The 20,729-nt window shown below is 66.4% G+C and overlaps 3 protein-coding genes across 3 annotated transcripts; 2 read left to right on the top strand and 1 right to left on the bottom strand.

The window, feature by feature from the left end:
* The first annotated feature begins 484 nt into the window (after positions 1-484).
* On the top strand, positions 485-8,563 carry LOC139084060 (uncharacterized). The gene is made up of 10 exons (XM_070624682.1): positions 485-503; positions 1,868-1,988; positions 2,578-2,721; positions 3,065-3,151; positions 3,682-4,003; positions 5,294-5,320; positions 5,388-5,541; positions 5,633-5,777; positions 7,749-8,007; positions 8,118-8,563. The coding sequence occupies exons 4-10, from the start codon at positions 3,131-3,133 to the stop codon at positions 8,429-8,431; spliced, it is 1,242 nt and encodes a 413-aa protein (XP_070480783.1). The 5' UTR covers positions 485-503; positions 1,868-1,988; positions 2,578-2,721; positions 3,065-3,130; the 3' UTR covers positions 8,432-8,563.
* Positions 8,564-8,751: 188 nt separating this feature from the next.
* Positions 8,752-12,585, top strand: PRSS57 (serine protease 57). Its single transcript, XM_070624681.1, has 5 exons — positions 8,752-9,223; positions 9,457-9,610; positions 10,031-10,175; positions 10,889-11,152; positions 12,197-12,585. Exons 1-5 carry the CDS (start codon positions 8,875-8,877, stop codon positions 12,395-12,397), a joined length of 1,113 nt encoding a protein of 370 aa, XP_070480782.1. The 5' UTR covers positions 8,752-8,874; the 3' UTR covers positions 12,398-12,585.
* A 791-nt stretch (positions 12,586-13,376) lies between these two features.
* FSTL3 (follistatin like 3) lies at positions 13,377-20,050 on the bottom strand. The gene is made up of 5 exons (XM_070624683.1): positions 19,836-20,050; positions 18,346-18,531; positions 16,073-16,288; positions 14,678-14,905; positions 13,377-14,588 (listed from the first exon to the last, which is right to left on the bottom strand). The coding sequence occupies exons 1-5, from the start codon at positions 19,936-19,938 to the stop codon at positions 14,500-14,502; spliced, it is 822 nt and encodes a 273-aa protein (XP_070480784.1). The 5' UTR covers positions 19,939-20,050; the 3' UTR covers positions 13,377-14,499.
* Positions 20,051-20,729: the final 679 nt, after the last annotated feature.

Raw genomic sequence — 20,729 nt, 5'->3', positions numbered from 1 at the left:
GGAGAGGCCATTGGCGCGGGTGCCCGGAGAAGAGCGTCCGGGTGGGGGACCGGCCAGGCCCGACCGAGCAGCGGGATGGAGGACGACACAGCAGCCGCTGATGCTCCTGGGCGCACGAGGGCCGGAGGGAGCGGGGGACCCCGGGCTCTGTGGCCAGGGCACTGGGGAGCCACAGCACAGCTTAGAGCCAGACAGGGGCCGACCCGGTTGTCTTGGCGAGGGCATCTGGGCCGCCAGGTGGGGACTGCATTAAACCGGGAGGGTGGGGGCCGGAAGAGGCTGCCCTGGGACCCCCTGGACGTGGCCGAAGCTGGACCAGGTTGAGAGGCAGGTGGATTCTGGATCCATCACGGGGGAGCCGACCAGATTGCCAGCAGACGGGATGTGGGGTGACAGGCCCCGGGGTCCCCGTCTCCAGCCTGAGCGCCTGGAAGGACACGCTGACGTGGATGGCGTTGGGGGCAGCGACAACGGGGGACGTCGGTGGGCAACTGGACACCCAGGTTGGAGTTGGGGGCCAGGCCCGGCCTGTGGCGGGCGGGAAGCCTGGACGGGAGCCTGGGGGGAGCGGAGGAGGCAGCGAGGTCCCCTGCCGGCCCCTTGACTCCTCGTGGGCTGTCTGAGTCCCTCACGCTGCCTGGGTCCCCGTGTGGACCCCGCGGCGGGGCGTGAGGCGGGACCCGTCCCCATCAACACAGCGACCGTGGCCCCGACTCCCGGTTCTTCCAGGAACTCTGCCCCCTGGCCCCCAACACACTCACTCCCTGGAGTCGAGGGATCGAGGGTGGGAGAGAGAGATTTGTCCAAAACCTCTTCGTTTTCTCCTAAAATGGTTCTCAGCACGTGCTGGATAAGGGCGTGTGTGTAGGGCAAATGGCCCTGGCTGAGCTCTGGAGGAAGACACAGCAGGTGGAAGAAGGAAGAAGACCCAAGAAACATCAGGGGCCCTGGGTTCCAGTCTCAGCTCAGCCCCACCCGTGCTGTGTGCCTCCGCATCTGTTTCTTAACCTCTCTGGGCCTCACTTCCCCACCCTCCCAGGGCTGCTCCCAGGGTTAACGGGCGAATCGACACGGAGGGCTCGGAGGAGGGCCTGGCATGTGCTGCCTCAGGGTTTGGCAAACTTTTTCTGTCGAGGGCCAGAGAGTAAATATTTTCGGCATTGCAGGCCAGACGGCCTCTGTTGCAAGGACTCGGCTCTGACACTGCGGCTGGAGAGCAGCCGGAGGCAACGCGTGAACGTCGGGTGGCCGTGTGCCAATAAAACTTTATTTACAAAACGGACCGTGGGCCGGGTCCGACCTGCGGGCCGAGGTTTGCCGCTGACCCCGCACCAGGTGCTCAGCAAAAGTGAGTTGTGGGCACTTTCATCCCTGCCCCTTGGCCTTTGAGCCCGTTCAGGCCAAAAACATTTATTGAGTGCCTGCTGTGTACCTGGCCCCGACGGTACCAGGGATGCAGGAGCCCTAGGCTGGGAGACATGGTGTTTCTTGTTTACCAAACGAATGATTTGAGGTTTGAAGGACGGTGGATGCATTTTGTTGAAAAATAGGAGGGAGGCCAGCCCGGTGGCACAGTGGTTGAGTTCGTGCGCCCCACTTCGGCGGTCCAGGGTTTGCAGGTTCCCATCCTGAGCACGGACCTAGCCCCGCTCATCAGGCCACGTTGAGGCAGCGTCCCACATATAAAACAGAGGAAGATGGGCACAGATGTTAGCTCAGGGCCAGTCTTCCTCAGCAAAAAAAAAAAAAAAAAAGAACTAAAAATAGGAGGGAGGGGAGGAGGGTGTGGGGGCCTCTCTCCCTGTCCCCATAAACCATCCACGTCCTTTCCCAGCCCTAAGCTCCCCAGGGCGCCTGCCTCCCTCAGGTCAAAAGCCAGAGTCCTCTCCGCGGCTCTCAAGACCCCACACGGGCACGCCGGCATCCACACCCCAGACTCAGGCGTGTGGGCAGCTGTTTCCAGGGGACCAGCCTGGAGGTGGCGCCATGTGAGCTGGGGAATTGGGTGAGGCAGAGACGGCGGTGGCGGGAACAGCCGGGGGGCCGAGGCGGGAGGTGGGACGGACTCTGACGCGAGGTGGGCTTCAGCTGACCCCTCGCTCCCCGAGGGGCGGCCACTCCACCCCCGGCCCCTCCTCTCTGCTCCCCGCCCCCGGCCCCGCCCCCTTCCTGGACCACAGGCTCCCACCGTTTCCATGACGACCCCCCTTCTCCTCCCGCCTCCTCGCAGCCTCTGCTCACCCTGGACGCCCCCGGCCCGGCCCAGGCCCTGCCCACCTCGCAGCTGCGGCCGCCCCGACACCCTGCGGGGCCCTCGGGCTCCAGGAGGCTCTCACTCTGGGCTCTGCGTCCCTGAGTCAGGGGCCCCCCGACCTCCCGCCGGCCCAGCTCAGGCCTGTGGCCCCCACCCCGGCCCTCGGCCTCACTCTCTTTCCCCCGCGGGATCCGCCCGCCCTGCGCGGCCCACGCGCCTCCTGTGACACCCGCCGCGCCTCCTCCAGGATGCCCGCCCCGCAGGCTGCTGGGCCTCCTCGCGCCCTGTTCTGAGTCCGCCCCCTTCGCTCTCCCCCTTTCGAGGCCGGTCGCTCTCTCCCCACTCGGTTCTCCTGGCGGACGACGCCGTCTGCTCACCGTGGCGTCTCTGGCCACCGCTCCACCGGGTCAGCGACTCGTCTGTCGTCCCCGCTGCCGTGGCCCCAGGACAGCAGCTGCATACAGCAGGTGCTCAATACGCGCTTTCGGGATGAATGACTTCACATCTCCCGCTAGCATCCTGCGCACAGATGAGCAAACAGGCCCTGCCGGGGCGCCCGCACCCCCAGAGGGGGACAGTGAGGCTCAGAGCCGCGGGGGCTGCTCCAGGGACCCCAGCAGCAGCCAAGCCACTTCCCCCTGTTATCGTCCCTGGGCGGAAATCCTGGAGTCTGTCAGGGTGGAGGAGGCGGGAGGGGCCATGAGGCTCTGGCCCACTGGCCTCGGTTTACCCATCGGTGCAATGGGCTTGCTCGGGGCTCCCCACGTGCGAGGCACTCACACGCACCTGTCCCTTCTTTGGTCCTCCCAGGCCCCCGACTCGGGTCTCAGAGAGAGTCTGCAATGGGCGGCCGTGTCACCACCGACCCCGTCGCAGATGAGGAAACTGAGGCACAAAGTGGGGTGGAGTGTGGGGTGCCTGGGCCTCCGACACTGAATCTGGGGGGTTTTCTGGGAAGATTTTGAGTTTTTCCTAAATTTTCAGGGTCTCCTGACCCCCCCCCCACCTCCCACACTGCTTGAACCTCCCCTGCTGCTCTGGGCTGCGGGCAGGGGCTGTGCACCTGCTGAGCGCCAGCTGCATACCCAGCTCAGGCTGAGTGATGAGCGCCGACTGCATGCCCCTCGGGGTGGGATCCAAGGGGACCTGAGCAGACACTCTGAGCTGCAGTTGCTGGGAGCCACTGTCTGTCATGGGCCTCAGGGCCTCACTCGCAGGGTCACTCCACAAGCATCTGGTGAGGCAGTAAGAGGCTCAGCGTCTCTCCCAAGCTGTGTGACCCCAGGAAGGTCACCGGGCCTCTCTGTGCCTCAGCTTCTCCCTCTGTCAGGCGGGGACGTCAGCAGCCCTTGTGCGGAGGGGGAGGGTCGGGGAGGTGAGCATCAATAACGATGAGAGTCCTTATTCGTTACTCTTATTTATGTCAGAACCTCACGGGAGCCAGAACTGACCATTTCTTGGAGGGGCTGGGCTGGGACGGGCCCACCCCTTCCCGACACCCACGCGGTCCCCCCCCCCCACGGCCAGCCCCCCGGGAACCGTTGGTGCCGTTACCTCGCATTACACAAGCCCCCGAAGAGGCTGGGAAGGATGCGCCGGATGCAAGAGGGAGCTTATCCCGGAGGGAAGGGCGCCCCCAGCTTCATAACCCAGCCAGGTCGGGCCCTGCACAGAGCAGCATGCCCGGAGCTGCCGCCCCCGCCGTCCTCCTGGCCTGCACACTGGCCCTGGGATCCCCAGCTTTTGCAGGTAAGGGGGACAGAGACCATTTGGGGTCTGATGGAGCTGTCCAGCTGTGGCTGGGCCAGCATTGTGTCCCATTGCAGATCGTCAGGAGCCAAACCCACTCCCTGGGGGGCTGTGTCCTCTGCACTTGATAGCTGCTCAGGAAAAGAAATTCATGTGACCATGAGTTCGTGTCCTCAATATGTAAAGAGCTCCAACAAATCAATAACAAAAGTGTTTAGTAAAGGGAGCTATGGTTATCATCATCATCATTGTCGTTGTTGTTGAGTCTGCCCTGACTGGGACCCAAGGACGAGGATGACACCCACATCTCCCGTGGAAAGGACCCTTGAGGGTGCAGTCCAGGAGCCCCAGGGTCTGGACAAGCCAGGCTCCCTTCTCTGGGCCTCGGCTGGGGAAGTAGGATCACTGACCCGCACGCGGTCCCTCCTCCCTGCAAAGCTCCACTGTGGGCAGCTTGGTTATTTGGGACCTCGAAGGACGGTTTTTTTGTTTTGAAACTGCTTCTCAGATGGGAAGGAAGTGCACTGGCTGTGGGTAGAATCAGCCCCCAGTGGAGGCAACCAGACCCGTCCCGAGGCTGCATCTCTGGCCCCATTGCTCCCTCGCTGTGTGACCTTGACCAAGGCATTTAACCTCTCTGTGCCTCGGTTTCCCCATCAGTAACATGGGGACAGAAACACTGCTGCCATCCTCGGCTGTCTCTGCAGCTTCACGTAGTCCTCATACCAACCTCCAGGGTATGTGGCTGGGGACACGGTCGTGACAGGACGGTCCCAGAGACCCAGAGTGGACAGGAGCCAGCAGAGTCTCCCGGGGACTGTCCACTATGAGCTGCGACTGGGCTCCGAGTGGCCACACAGTGTCCGGCCCCAGCCGAGACCCCAGGGACGACTTTCCCACCAACCCCGTGGTTTGCATTTTCCTCGGTGTCCTCAGGGCCACGTTGGCTTCCTGTGGCTGCCACGTTGTCACAGACACAGTCACGCGGAATGACAATCACTTACGATCCGACCAGCGGGCCTCCCTGGGCTGAAGTCCAGATACCACACACAGGCCCGTTCCCTCCACGCCAGCTGGTGCCGCCCCAACCCTGTCGCTTTGAGGCTCTGTGCCTCAGTTTCCCCGTCTGTAAAGTGGGGACGATGACGACACAGTGAACTAATTCACAGGGAACTGTGGTCGGCTAAATGCGGCCCCAGAGACATCCCCCATCCTGGTCCCGGCCCTGTGGACGTTGTCACCTCACGGGGCAGAGGGGACTCTGCAGACGGGCTAAATCGGTTCTTGCAGGACACTCACGGCCACTGGAAGTCCCAGGTACGTGTGGGGACGGGCAGCGTCTGGGGTTAAAACCGCAGGCCCCTCACCCGGCTTTGCCCCACAGGGACCCTGCGAGGCAGCATCGTGGGGGGCCGTGAAGTGGCGCCCCACTCACGACCCTACATGGCATCTCTGCAGCTGGACGAGAAGCACATCTGCGGGGCCGTGCTGGTGCGGCCTCGCCGGGTGCTGACCGCCGCGCACTGCGAGGTGGCCTGGTGAGTGGCTGGGGCTGCCCCGGGGGCTGGGTGGGCTACAGGTCCGGTGTGCTCCAGTTTCAGTGCCCTGTCCCCGTCCCTCCTGAGGCAGGAACCTCAGCGACTTCCGGGTGGTCCTGGGGGCCCACAACCTGAACACGCCGGAGCCCACCCAGCAGGTCTTCAACATCACGCGGGCCGTGCCCTACCCGCTCTACAACGCCCAGCAGGACATCCATGACATTCAGCTGCTCAAGGTGGCCGGGCAGGCGGGGCCAGGAGGGGCAGCCTCACCTAGGGGGAGGGACCCAGGACAAGGCCGAGAGCATAGGGAGGTGTCATCACCATCATGATCATCACCATCGCCATGATCACCACCATCATCACCACCATCACCACCATCACCACCACCATCACCACCATCACCACCATCACCACCATCATCACCACCATCACCACCATCACCACCACCATCACCACCATCACCACCATCACCACCATCATCACGACCATCACGACCATCACCACCACCATCACCATCATCACGACCATCACCACCATCACCACCACCATCACCACCATCATCACGACCATCACGACCATCACCACCATCACCACCATCATCACGACCATCACCACCATCACCACCATCATCACGACCATCACCACCATCACCACCATTATCACGACCATCACCACCATCACCACCACCATCACCACCATCATCACGACCATCACCACCATCACCACCATCACCACCATCATCACGACCATCACCACCATCACCACCATCACCACCATCACCACGACCATCACCACCATCACCACCATCATCACGACCATCACCACCATCACCACCATCATCACGACCATCACCACCATCACCACCATCACCACGACCATCACCGCCATCACCACCATCACCACCATCATCATGACCATCACCACCATCACCACCTTCACCACCATCATCACCACCATCACCACCATCACCACCACCATCACCATCATCACGACCATCACCACCATCACCACCACCATCACCACCATCACCACCATCACCACCATCATCATGACCATCACCACCATCACCACCATCACCACCACCATCACCATCATCACGACCATCACCACCATCATCACGACCATCACCACCATCACCACCACCATCACCACCATCATCACGACCATCACGACCATCACCACCATCATCACGACCATCACCACCATCACCACCACCATCACCACCATCACCACCATCATCACGACCATCACCACCATCACCACCATCACCACCATCACCACCACCATCACCACCATCACCACCATCATCACGACCATCACCACCATCACCACCATCACCACCATCATCACCACCATCACCACCATCATCACGACCATCACAACCATCACCACCATCACCACCATCACCACCACCATCACCACCATCACCACCATCACCACCATCATCACGACCATCACCACCATCACCACCATCACCACCACCATCACCACCATCACCACCATCATCACGACCATCACAACCATCACCACCATCATCACGACCATCACCACCATCACCACCATCACCACCATCATCACCACCATCACCACCATCACCACCATCATCACGACCATCACCACCATCACCACCATCACCACCACCATCACCACCATCACCACCATCATCACGACCATCACAACCATCACCACCATCATCACGACCATCACCACCATCACCACCATCATCACGACCATCACCACCATCACCACCACCACCACCATCACCACCATCATCACGACCATCACCACCATCACCACCATCACCACCATCATCACCACCATCACCACCATCACCACCACCATCACCACCATCACCACCATCATCACGACCATCGCCACCATCACCACCATCATCATGACCATCACCACCATCACGACCATCACCACCATCATCACGACCATCACCACCATCATCACGACCATCACCACCATCATCACGACCATCACCACCATCACCACCATCACCACCATCATCACCACCATCATCACCACCATCACGACCATCACCACCATCATCATCACCATCACCACCATCATCACCACCATCATCACTATCACCACCACCATCGTCACCACCACCACCATCATCATTTCTCTCCCTGTCCCCCGCCCTGTCCCTGTCTCTCTGTCTCTCCACCTCTGTCTCTGCCTCTCCCCGCCTCCAGCTCCACACCTCGGCCTGCCGCTTCCTCCGTTCGCCCCACGCCCCTGCCTGGCCGGAACCGCGATTTACGCCCAGGGTCACAGTGCCACGTGATGGGCTGGGGCGAGACCACGGGCCACGACGACCCCTCGGCCACGCTGCTGGAGGCCACTGTGGTCGTCCAGCCCCGGGACACCTGCAACGCGTCCTGGAGAGGGGCCCTCACGCGGGACATGCTCTGCGCCTCCACGGGCACCAGGGAGCGCCGAGGCGTGTGCACGGTGAGCCGGGCGCCCTGTAGCCCCATCCCTCGGGTGGAAATGACACATGGGGGCTGCCCGCTGTGACTCAGTTCCCCCACCCATGACGCCCTGCCACCCTCTGTCCACAGGGCGACTCGGGCGGCCCCCTCTTCTGCCGCAGCCAGCTGCAGGGCGTGGTGTCCTTCTCCTCCATGGTGTGCGGGAGCCCCCACTTCCCGGACGTCTACACCCGCGTGTCCGCCTACGTGTCCTGGATCAGGGACGTGCTGCAGCACTACTGACGGGCAGGCGGGGTCTCCCCCTCAATAAAGGCTCTCCAGGCGGCACCGCGCCTCCGACCGTGTGTCCCCCTGGCTCACCGCAGCTGCCATCCCCCTGCTCTGCTGCCTCCCATGGCTCCCCAGCACCCTGGAGCATCTCGGCCCCTCGTTTGCGGCCCTGAGAGACCCACCCGGTCGGTCTCTGGGCTCCCGGTGCACCAGGGCCTGAGCCCAGATCGCCGGCTCCACACCCCCAGCCCCACAGAATCAGCACCGTGGGGGGCCTTTGTCACCGTCACGCTCTATCTCCAGCTCCTGCCTGGGCTGGTATACAGTACGTGCTCCATAAATGCAGCAATAATTACAGGGGCTCCAGGGGCCGGCCCTTCTCATCGTCCTCACAGCCCTGAGATCGGTGCTGGGGTTGCAGATGGGGAAACTGAGGTTCCAGTCAGCGACAGGCAGGGCTGGGGCTGGGCCCCATTCGGCTGGACAGCCGGCACCACGACCCCCGAGAGGCGGCCGCGGGCACCACGCACGTCAACCGTGTACTGGGTCCTGCGGGCAGCTCCCTGCACACGGTCCCCGGGCTGATGCTGGGTAAACTGAGGCACAGAGAGGGTCAATGACCTCTGGGGTCACACGGCCTGGCAGAGCGCAGGTTTGCCCGGGCAGGCGGCCCCGAGAGCCTCCCCCCACCCATTTCCTGGCCGCCTGTGCAATCGTGATCGTGGCCAATGGCCGAGGCGGGCGGTCACCGGGCTCCCAGAAGCACCGGCTCCGGCGGAGGTGGGGCCTCCGACCACAGGCTGCAGCCGGGCCCCCTTCCCGGCTGTTGGGCGAGGGTGGGGCCGCGGCCGGCAGAGTCCTCCAGGGAGCCGCCAGCCCGACAGCCATGGGGTGCGGGGCGGGGGGCCGGGGCCGCCTGCTGCTGACCGTGGCCGCTGTCCTGACGCTGCTCACGAGGCCCCCAGGTGAGGACCCCCAGGAGCCCCCCGACCCCACTCGGGCCCCCAGCACTCGAAGGCCTTCCCTGTCTCTGTCTCTGTCTCTCTGTCTCTGTATCTCTGTGTCTCTCTCTGTCTGCGTCTCTCTGTCTCCTTCTGTCTCTGCCTCCTTCTCCCCCCCAGCCCGACCCCGACCCCATCAGCTGCCCCGCCCGCCCTCCTCCCGCCCGGCCCTGACGCGGCCCCCGCCCTGCCCGCAGGCTCCTGGGGCGCCCGGATCATCGGCGGCCACCAGGTGACCCCCCACTCCCGGCCGTACATGGCATCCGTGCGCTTCAAGGGCGAGCACTTCTGCGGGGGCTTCCTGCTCCGCGCCCGCTGGGTGGTCTCGGCTGCCCACTGCTTCAGGGACAGGTGAGCCCCCCCACCCGCGGCCACCCCCCCACGAGGGTGGGGCCACATTCCAGGCCGGGGACCCCACCCTGGCCGGGGTGTTGGGGGGGGGCGGGCTCGCCGGGGCAGCGGTGACAACAGGAGGTGTCACAATGGCACGTTGACCCCAAGGACGTGGTTGTGACCGCGAAGGCGGATGTTGAGGTCACTGGAGTTAAACCACCCCAGTGAGCGCTTTATTCTCCGGGAGGATATTTCCACGATCATTATCAGACTCAGCATCACGACCGTCCGAGCCAACACTGCAGCCCAAGGTGGGACGGCCACCCCCACGAGCCCTCGCGGCGCTGGCGTGAGGACGGAATGCACCGCTGCCCCCGTTTCGCAGATGGGGAAACCGAGGCCAGGACGGCGGGCCTCACGCGGTCCCTCTCCCCGCAGAGACCCCCGCGCGGACCTGGTGGTGCTGGGGGCGCACGCCCTGCGCATCGCGGAGCCCACGCAGCAGGTGCTGGGCGTCTCGGCCGTCGTCAGTCACCCCGACTACCAGCCCGCGACCCACGCCAACGACATCTGCCTGCTGCGGGTGAGCGGGGCGGGGGCGCGGGACGCAGGCCCGGCCTGTCCCCGTCACCCCCAGGGTGGCCCCCTCACCCCCACCCGAGGCCGACCGACTCCCGCGGAGCCCGTCCCCCAGCCCCTCGCCCTGGTCCACTTTCCCGTGTCCACGCAGCCCCCACCCGCTCACTTGCCTCTTCACCGCCGTGCACGGCCGCCCCCCCGACCTCAGGGCAGGGGTCAGCGGCACACAGCAGGCGCTCAACGTTCGCGTGGACGGAGGGAATGATGAGACCCTGACCCCCCATTAAAGACCCCATGTCTGCGCCCTCGGCCTTCCCCGGGCGGGCGGGAAGCAGCTCCTCCCGGTGGCCGTGGGGTCCCCACGCGTCCCCGTCGTGCTTAGGGGGCGGCCCCCCCGCAGCTCCCACCCGGGTGCCCCGGGTTCAATTCCAGGCCGCCCCGGGGCCTCCGTCTTAAAGGGAGAGCATCCCAAACCTGCCCCCCAAAATGTGGCAGAAGGTCACAACGGACACGACAGAACCGGGTCCCCTGGGACAAGAGGGGTCCGGGCACCGTGTTCTCAGTGAAACAGACGGGCCAGCGAGTGTGGACATTACTCATCTGTGGAGCCCCGAAGCCTGGGGCTCACTGCTCCATCCCGTACTACAGAGGGGGAAACCGAGGCAGGAGCCATGGTGGGCATTGTGGGCGGGGCTAAACTCGGCGATCTCCCCACAGCTGAACAGCTCTGCCGTCCTGGGTCCTGCCGTGGGGCTGCTGAAGCTGCCGCGAAGCGGCGCCAGGCCACCCAGGGCCGGGACGCTGTGCCGTGTGGCTGGCTGGGGCTCTGTGTCCGACTTCGAAGACCAGCCCCCCGGGCTGATGGAGGCCGAGGTCCGCGTGCTGGGTCTGGACGCCTGCAACCGCTCCTGGACGGGCCGGCTGAAGCCGGCCATGCTCTGCACCCACAGTGAGGACAGCCAGAGGCGCGGCTTCTGCTCGGTAAGGTCCTCACTCTTCGCCCCACCTGCTTACCGTGTGGGGAAACTGAGGCCCACAGAGAGAGGCAGAACCGGGCAGAGCCTCTGGAACCAAGTCCCAGCTTGCTTTTGACCAGATGGGCCTCATCTGAGGCCCTGGAAGGGCAGGGAGCTGCCTAGGGTCACAGGGCTGCCGTGTACGGCTGTGCAGGTCGTGCACTGCACAAAGAGCTACAGCTTTGTGTATTTCTAAGTGGTGTCCAGTAGGGTAAAGTAACATGTCAAGAGAAGAACTCCCGCTCCTAAGACCTCGTATAGACTACTGGCAACCCTGGCCCTGGTGCTGAGGGAGAAACTGAGCCTGGAGGGTCTCTTGTTCCAGGCAAGAGAGTTCAGTGGTTCAGAACACAGGTGTGTGGCCTTGAAACAGTCACATCGCTTCTCTGGACCCCACTTTCTCCATCTGTGAAGTTGCCCCTTCCTAGGCTCAGAGTCGATTTCAGATGGTAATTAGGGTGATAGGATCAGGGAGGGGAGGAGGGGAGACAGCAGGAAGCTTAGGGTGAGTATTCAGGGAGGCCTCTTAAAGGAGAGCACCTCAGAGCTGAGGCCTGAAGGAGCCTTGCAAAGATCTGAGAGAAGGCATGCGAGGCAGAGAGACCGGTCACAGACCCGCCGTGGACAGCTGTGCAGGTCGCACACTGCACACAGCGCTGCAGCCGTGTGTATCTATACGAGCCACATCCAGCAGGGGCAGTGACAGGTCTCAGGAATATGCAGACTAGAGGCTGGAGGGAGCTTGGTTTCACCCAGCAACAGCGAGGATGCTGGTGTGGCTGGAAACAGGTGGGTGAGGGGGAGAGGAGGGCAGACAGGTGGGTGGGGGCTGGATCCTCAGGGCCTCGGAGGCTGAGATGAGCAGTTCAGTCTCTGCCGCAAGGGCACCAGGGGGCCGTGGAAGGTCCCAAGGCAGGGAGGGTCCTGGTTGGATGCACACAACAAGCTCCTTCTGGGAAAGTGAGGCTCCGAGAGGGACCCCCGACCTCGCCTTCCCCTCCACCCCCAGGCGGACTCCGGGGGGCCCCTGGTGTGCCGGAACCGGGCCCACGGCCTCGTCTCCTTCTCGGGCCTCTGGTGCGGCGACCCCAAGACCCCCGACGTGTACACGCAGGTGTCCGCCTTCGTGAGTTGGATCTGGGACGTGGTTCGGCAGCGCCCACATGGCCCCTGGCCCAGCCCCCCTGGGGTCCCCGCAGGAGCTGCCTGAACCACGCCGGATACACATGGGGGACAGAGAACGATGCAGATCGGCTCGACCCTGGAAAGTTCTGCGGCCCACGCAGGGACGCCACGGGGCCCGCAAACCCCGGAGGCCTGGTGTGTGTGGGGTGGGGGGACATCACTTCCAAACAGAAAGGGACAAAAGAACCTAATAAAATGTTAACTGACTAGCCAGACGGGGTCATCTGCTCCCAGGGCCCGCCCACCTTCCTTCTGGCTTCTCCTTGGTGCCAGTGTGGCCGAGGGTCCCGCTCTGCCACTCCCTCTCCGGTGACCTCCAGCCACTGGCTCAGCTTCCTCACTTGGTCGTGGGCTGCAGGCCCCGGGCACCCCTCCACCCTCCCCTGCTGACCCCTCTGGATTCACCACCCCCACCCACAGCCATATCAGGATGGCCTCCCGGCCTTTGCACCTGCTGTGCCCCTGGCCGGATGCTGTTCCTCCACTCGCCACTAACCACACCCGTGTATGGACAGAACCGCGGCTGGGACAGGGCATGGTCTCAAGGGGGCCGAGCTCCTCGCTCTCTGAAAATTGCCTGGAAGGGAGGGTGCCCGGCCTGAGCGAGGGCCGGGTGGGCGCCCCCTGGTGTGCCTGCTGCAGTATCATCACCTATCGTGTTATTGCTATAATTGCACCCCCCACCCCTTCCAGGCCACGCCTCCCTGTCGAGACTCTGACCCAAATGGCTTCTTGGGGCTGCCTGCCGCCATCTCCAACCCCCTTCCCTCCCCTGCCCCCTGGAGGCCTCCTTTCTCTCCCTGGCTGCTGCCCGCTGCCCGGAGGCGGACACCAAGGCCCAGAGCCAGGAGGCGGCTGCCCCAAAGACATACACCTATGTGTCTCCCCCAGACACCTCTGGAGTCCCCCACTGACCACCCTAAGAGCACCCCGGCCCCAGGCTAGTAACCCCGACCAAAGTGGGCGGCACAGAGACGGGGCAGAGGAGGCCTGGGCGCCCCAGGTGGCTTCTGAGTCTTTATTTCTTTGGTGAGGACCCCAGGGTGGGGGAGGTGCCTTGTCAGGGGGCTTGAGTGAGCCCACCTCCTCCTCAAGGGCACTTTTCTGGGTGTCACAAATAAGGCACTTCCTGGGGGCTGGGAGAGGGAAACCACAACTGCCCCCTCGCTCCTCGCCCCGAACTCGGGGAGCTAGACCCCCCCACGTCTGGTCTGAGCCTCTGGTCTGCACGCACGGACCGGGAGGTGACGTTGAGCGACAGCCCAGACGGAATGAAAGGAATCGGCCCAAGGCCGGCATCTGGCTGGTGTTGAGACCCCTGAGCCGGGCTGTCAGGCGAGGAGGGTCCAGCCGGGACCAGGGCGGCCCACGTGGGACCAAGGGGTCCTGGGTCTGGATCTCCCCTGTAGACGGGCCAGGAGGCCCCAGGGGTGCAGTGGGCCTCGGGTCTACACCCCACCCCAAGCCAGTGGGTGAGCAGCAGCTTGCGGGCCCACGGGGTCGCCACCTAAGCGGATTGGGCACCGTTGGACGTGGTGCCCTGTTCTGGGCCAAGGCTGGCCGCTGCACCCTGAGGCCCAGACCAGGACACACAGATATCGTCCCCCCGCCCCAGGGGACAAGCTGGTGTTTCAAGAGGTACCAGAGAAACGGACGCAGCGGGAGGGCAGGCCTTGGAGTTCCTGGGCTGGTAGAGGGCAGCGGTCACTTCCTTGGCCCGTCTGGGGTCTGGCACGTTCTGAGACTCGTCTAAACATGCCAGGCTGCGGGCTGCCTCCTCACCCCCTCGTCTGTGTTCTAAAAGGCTGGGGTCCCTCTTGACTAACTGCTGGCAGGGAATCCCCAGCCCTCCCGGGGGCCACGATAATGAAGAGCTACCCCCGAGGGAGCAGAAGCGCGGGGTCCTCCCGGGCAGCAGGGTGGCTGGGGTGGAGGCCTCACCCCGCAGCCCTGCTCCCAGGGCTCCTTCCCCCAGCCCTTCCAAGACATCGTCGCGGGGCTCTGGGGCTCCCCAGATAGTCCCGGTCCAGGCTCTGGGGAGTGTCCGGGGGACATAAATTAGACTCTGCTGCAGCAATAAATAAAACGGGGAGGCCTTGAACGCCAGGCCCAGGCCGCCCCGCAGGCTCACACGAAGTTCTCCTCTTCCTCCTCCTCGTCCTCTTCCTCCTCTTCCTCCTTCTCCTTCGACTCAGCCTCTGCCGGCTCTGCGGTGCCTGCAGACGGGGAGACACAAAGGGAGAGATGGGGGCGCGGAGAGGGGCAGGGGTCTGGCCCCCACCGCTGTCCCCGCCCCGCGTCGCACCTGTGCAGCTGCCCGGGTGGCGCACGCCGATGGAGCGGCCCAGGAAGCAGGTGGCCTGGCGGAGGTGGCACGAGGACATGTAGGTGACGTTGTTGTTGCCGCAGAGCTCCTGGCCGGGGCTGGAGGGCGTCGGGCAGGGCGCCGCGCGGCACACCACGCAGTGCGCGCTGCCCGTCTGGTCCACCACGCACGACTGCGGCCGCAGGCACACCACGTGCGCGCACGACTCTGCGGGCGGCGGCGGCGGTCAGGGCGCGGGCCAGTCCAGCCCCGCCCACAGCGCCGCCCCCGCCCCGCCGGGAGCCACGCCCACACCAGCTTCGCCCCCAAGCCCCGCCCAAGGCCCCGCCCCTGCGAAGAGCCCCGCCCACACCGGCACCACCCTCAAAGCCCCGCCCCCGCAAGTAGCCCCGCCCACAACAGGCTCCACCCTCAAGTCTCGTCCCAAAGCCCCGCCCCCGCCTGGCTCCACCCTCAAGCCCCACCTCAGTGAGCCCCGCCCACACCGGCTTCACCCTCAAGTCCCACCCCAAGCCCCGCCCCAGCCACAAACCATGCCCACACCGGCTTCACCCCCCCAAGCCCCGCCCAAGGCCCCGCCCCTGCAAAGAGCCCCGCCCACACCGGCGCCACCCTAAAGCCCCGCCCCGGCAAGTAGCCCCGCCCACAACAGGCTCCACCCTCAAGTCTCGTCCCAAAGCCCCGCCCCCGCCTGACTCCACCCTCAAGCCCCACCTCACTGAGCCCCGCCCACACCGGCTTCACCCTCAAGCCCCACCACCAAGCCCTGCCCAAGGCCCCGCCCCCACAAAGGAGCCCTGCCCACACCGGCTCCACCCTCAAGGGCTGCCCCAGCTGAGAGCCCCGCTGCACTGCGCCGCACCCTCAAGCCCCGCCCACAGCCACGCCCCCCGCCGGAGGCCCGCCCAAACTGGCTCCACCCTCAAGCCCCGCCCCAGTCTTGGGCCCCTCCCCCCGCCCACATCAGGCTCCACCCTGAAGCCCCGCCCCAAGGCCCCGCCCCGGCCGCGAGCCCCGCCCAACCCGGCTCCACCTTCACGCCCTGCCTCAAGCCCTCCCAAGCCACGAGCCCCGCCCACACCGGCTCCACACCAAGCCCCGCCCCTGCAAAGGGACCCGCCCCCATCCGGGTCCCACCCGCAAGCTCCGCCCCGATCGCCAGCCGGCCCACAACCGGGTTCCACCCTCAGGCCCCTCCCCCACGTACTGCGGCAGCGATACAGGACGCGCCCGCCCGGTGGCCCCGCCCCCAGCAGGCCCCGCCCCCAGGCCCCGCCCACACGTACTGCGGCAGCGGCCCCGGCTTAGGACGCGCCCGCCCGGTGGCCCCGCCCTCCCGCAGGCCCCGCCCCCGCAGGCCCCGCCCCCACGTACTGCGGCAGCGGCCCCGGTACATGACACGCAGGTCCGGGTGGCCGCGGCAGCGCGCGGCGCGCAGCTCGCACTCGTCGCGGTAGGTGGCGCCGTCCGAGCCGCAGACCTGCAGGCGCGCCGGGAGCCCCGCGCAGTCGGGCGCGCACTCGCAGCGCGGGCGGCCGCCCAGCATGCGGCACGCCTTGCCCGGGCCGCACTCCACGCCGTCGCACGAATCTGCGGACACGAGACGCGCGCATGGGCGGGGGCGCGGGCCGGGGGTCCTCGGAGGCGCACGCCCCCGCCCCTGCCCTGCGGACCGGAGGCCGGGCCGGTGGGGCGCACGGGGAGGGGACTGGGTCGGGTCTGCGGGCGGGATCCGTTGGGGGCGAGATGCCGCCCGGGCCCCCTGCACCGGGGTTCGGGCTGGCCTGGGGCTGGGGGCTCCGCCTGCAGGCGCGGCTCGGCGTGGGTGGGAGGGGTCGCCGGAATCCGGGGCCCGGGATCGGGCGTCCAGCCCCCAGCCCCGCCGTCGCCCCGCCGCTGGGCCACCCCCTCGGGCTGACGTCTGTTCCCTGATTTACGCGCGTTTCTGGGAAGGCTGGCGGGGGCCCGGCTGCGTCAGCCCGCGGGAGGGGGGCTCCGCCCCGTGCAGGCGCGGGTCTGGGGAGGACGGGCAGTGTCTGTTCCCGTGCCTGCCAGAACCTCCCGGAGAGGCGTCGGCGCCCGGCCCGGGCTCACTTCCTAGGGAGGGGTCCCCCCCAGCCCGAGCCCTCTGCTCCGGGGGTCACCCTCTCCCCGCAGCCCCATTTCTCAGGTAGGGAAACAGGTCTGGCCAGGGAAAGCCTCTCTTTGGGGCGCCCGCCCCCTTTGCAGCCCAGGGACCTTCGGAAATGCAAGTCAGACCCCACTAATGGCCGCTCCCCGCCTGGCAGGCCCTCCCGGCCGCCCCCACGAGAGGACGCTGCTTTGTCACTAGTTTACAAAAGGGGGAAACTGAGGCCCCGTCTCAGCCGTGAGGGGAGGAGAGCCAGGTGCACCTCAGCATGAGAACTCCAGGCCAGACCCCGGAAGGACCCCCCGCCCCCCGCCCAGCTCTGTAGTTTGTGGATCTGCAGGGCGGACTCTGAGCTCGCATGCGCGCTCCAGCCTGTTTCCACGCGTGTAAAGTGGGGCCGATGTGGGAACCCACCTCCCCGCATAAAATGAGCAGATGCTCCTAAGAAGAGGACCCGCACCCCCCTCCACGCTGCCCCCCGCCAGGGCATGTGGGTCGCACCTGGGCATCTCCCACGCTGCCCGCCCACGCGCACATCTGGAACCGCTGCGCCCGCCTGGGTGGCTTCACGCGAGCGGGAACGGAAGTGGGGGGGCTGGGTTCCCTCCCCCAAGGCCAGATGAGGTGGGGAGGGGGGGTGTCCTGGATCATCTCATGCCCAGGCCAGGCGCTGTCTGAGGTCCGTCCTCCTCCCAGAAGCCGGAGGGGGTTCTGGACGGAGCCAGGGCACGTGGCAGTGAGTTCGGGACCACCCAGCCAGGCGGATCTGGGAGCAATCACGTCCCCGCGGCCAGCCAGGCTCCTCAGCTTGGCCTTCGGGTCTGCAGTCCCCGCTCGGGCCTCCGCCCTGACCCCACCCACCGGGGCCTGAGCCCGGGCCTCGTCCCTGCTGATGCGCCCCGGCACCTTCTCCAGCTGGCAAACTCGTAGTCATCCCCCAGCACCCGGGCTCTCACGCCCCTTCGGAGCCCCTGCACGTTCAGCCCTGACCACAGGGGCCCGGGAGGGTCCCAAACCCTTTCTCCAGGACAGAGAATGTGTCTGGGCTCATTCCGTCCTTCGTCCTGCCTTCGAAGAGCTCCTAGCCCGAGGGAGCAGGCAGCATTGCTCAGCGCACGGTCCAGAAGGCACAAGTTTGTTCAGAGCCCCCTCCCGAATCTGCGGGTCGAGGGCAGATAAAGACGTCGGGGAACGTGGAGCCTGGAGTCACAGGCCAGGATGGCCAAGCAGGAAAATCCACCTTCCCAGGAGCTGGGAGTGAGCCTGCTGTCCTTCCGGGTGGGGGGGCTGGGCCTGAGCAAAGACCCGCAGGCTGGAAACCAGGCTCGGAGTCCTCAGAGCTGCTTCCTGAATCCTCAACGGAGGGAGGCTGAGGCCTGGGAACGCTCCCAGCTCCCCCTCTAAGGCTGGGATCCCCTCCTGGCAGCCTCCACCTCCTCTTGCATACCCCCCGAGACGGGGAGCTCACTCTCAGCCGCCCCACCTTTGACCGCAGCGACCGTGCCCAGGGTCTCACCTTTGCAGGGCAGGCAGTGGACGAGGCCCAGGAAGCCCAGGAGGCTGATCTTGTTCCCCGGGTGGGTGAAGTTGGACCAGGCGGTGTCGATGTTGCCGGAGGCGCAGCACTCAGCCTGGCTGACGTCGGTCTTCAGAACCAGGCTGCAGGTGGCCTCCCGGCCCTGCTGGAGCCAGCAAACACCACCTGCGGAGGAGGCGGGCAGTTCCTGCGGGGGCCGCCCTCCCGTGCCCCTCCTGGCACCCGGCTCCTGGCCCGAGGGGATGCATACAGTCGGTGCTCAGTAATTGCAGAGCAGATGGCCTGCCCCCAAGCTGGGAAGGACAGGCAGGGAACTGCACAGGCGTCCCCGCCCGGGCTCCAGACCCTCTTGGGGTCCTTGCCCGCTGTGCTCCACCCCACCCCGCTCCACCGCCAGCCCCCACCCGTCCCATCCCAGGAAGCTCCCCCGCTGGGTCCAGGCCCCCAAGCCCGGGCCTGGCTTTCTGCCCACCTGTCGAGCGCCCGGTGCTGGACGTGTCAGGGTCAGTGGGCCCCGGAGCCGCCTCTCCCGCCTCTGCCCTCTGTCTAGACAGGGCCCGAGGGCACGTGGAGCCCCCTCGCCTGGCAGGCCCCCCCCTCGCCTGGCCCGCCTCTTACTCACTCCAACTTGGGAACATTCCCCTCGCATGAGCTCACCGTCTCCCCGGGGACGCAGCCTTCGGGGAGGGGGCTCGGTGCTCCCCTGCGAGCCCAGCCGGGTGGGGCTGCTGGGTGGGGGTGGGGCGGAGGCCCCTGGGTGTCCTGGCCGGGAGTGGGGGGGCAGGAGTGGCCGCGGCCCTGGCCTGAGGGCTCCCTGCTTCCCAGGCGCCGTGGCGAGCGCCTTCCAGGGACCAGCCCTGGGAACCCAAGCTCCTCGGCACCCATCTCATAAAGGGGAAACTGAGGCCAGGAGTGGGGATGTTGCCTGCCTGGCGTCTTCCCAGGAGTGGCAGGAATGGGATGCCCGGGACCCGGCTGCCTAAGCCGGCCCCACGGGGAAGATCTGAGACCGTGGCGGGAGGTCCTGGGTCCAGCCACCCAGCCCTACCTCTCTGGGGCCTCAGGACCCAAGCGGTCCAGGTTCGGATCCCAGCTTTGCCCCTCAAGAGCTGTGTGACCCCCGTGCCTCAGTTTCCCCAACTGGAAACCAGGCTGCTAAGAGTCCCCACCCTCTTGGGCTGTGGCGTGGGGTCAGGGAGGGAAGAGGTACACAGTAAGCACTCAATAATGAGCGGTCATTGTGACTCCCGGTCTTCATAATCACAGCGGGGGAGAGTCCATCTGCTCTGCTGACCTCCGGGTGACCCTCCCTGGGCCCTTCGGGGCGGGGGGGAGGGGAGCCCCGAGCCCTCCCGGAGTCAACCTGCGCCGCCGGCCCGCCCTCGGCCCCCGGCGTCGCCCCCGGCCGCATTCCGGCCCGGCCCACGTGGGTGGCCGCCCCGCCCGCCCCTCGCGGCCGCCCCACTCACCGGGCGCGGGGTCCCCCGAGCCCACGGAGCCCACGAAGCCCACGGCCCAGGCCAGGGCCCCCCAGGGCAGCGGCCACAGCGGCCCCGGCGCCCCGGGACGCATGGCGGACGGGCGGCGGCACCGACTTCCCAGCGCGCGGCGGGCGCCTCCTATAAAGCCCGCGCGCGGGGCGGGGCGGCGGGCGGGGCGGGCGGCTCGGTGCGCAGGGCGGCCCGGCCCGGGGGCGCGCGGGGTCCCGCCCGCAGCCCGGGGGTCAGCGGGGAGGGTGTGGCCGCAGCCCGGGAGGGCACCCGGTGGTGACCCTGGGTCCGAGGTGTCACCGTGGGTGTCGGGGTCTCCCGCGGCGGGCGACCCGCGGGGAGGGTGTCCCTGCGGATCCGGGGTTTGATGTGGCCACTCGTGTGGCCCAAGCGTGGTCTGGGGCCCCGGCCTCCCCTCCCGTCCCTACAACGCCCCCCACCCCGGGGACCTCAGCCCCCGCTGGCTCCCTGCTCCACCCCAGGCCACCCACCCGGCCATGGGGCACAGCGGGGGGCGGGCGGGGGGGAGACCCAGAGACGTGAAGGGTCCCAACAACACCGCCGACAGCAGTAATAGTACCAGACTTGCAAAGCGCTCTGCCCCGTGGAGACCGCGCTAGACCCCCGGGCCTTTGCAGCCTCTGCGCCCCGGAATCCCGGGCTTCCGACGATTGACGTCGGTGACGTCGGTGTGGGCCTGGGAAGCCGGAGTCCGCCGGGGCCTCCGTTCAGCCGGCGCTCTTCCTGTTTTGGAGCTGGTCCCTCCTATCCTGGGCACCTCCTTCCACATGCTGGCTGGTTCTGGGCAGCCCCTCTGTGTTCCTCTCAGTGACCATCTCCTGGTGGCCGGGACCATTGCGGGGTGCAGGGGTT

This window comes from Equus przewalskii, chromosome 6 (assembly GCF_037783145.1).
Source record: "Equus przewalskii isolate Varuska chromosome 6, EquPr2, whole genome shotgun sequence".
In the NCBI taxonomy this organism is placed as follows: domain Eukaryota; kingdom Metazoa; phylum Chordata; class Mammalia; order Perissodactyla; family Equidae; genus Equus; species Equus przewalskii.
Note: the sequence above shows the minus strand (reverse complement) of the source record. Positions and strands in the feature narration are given on the sequence as shown.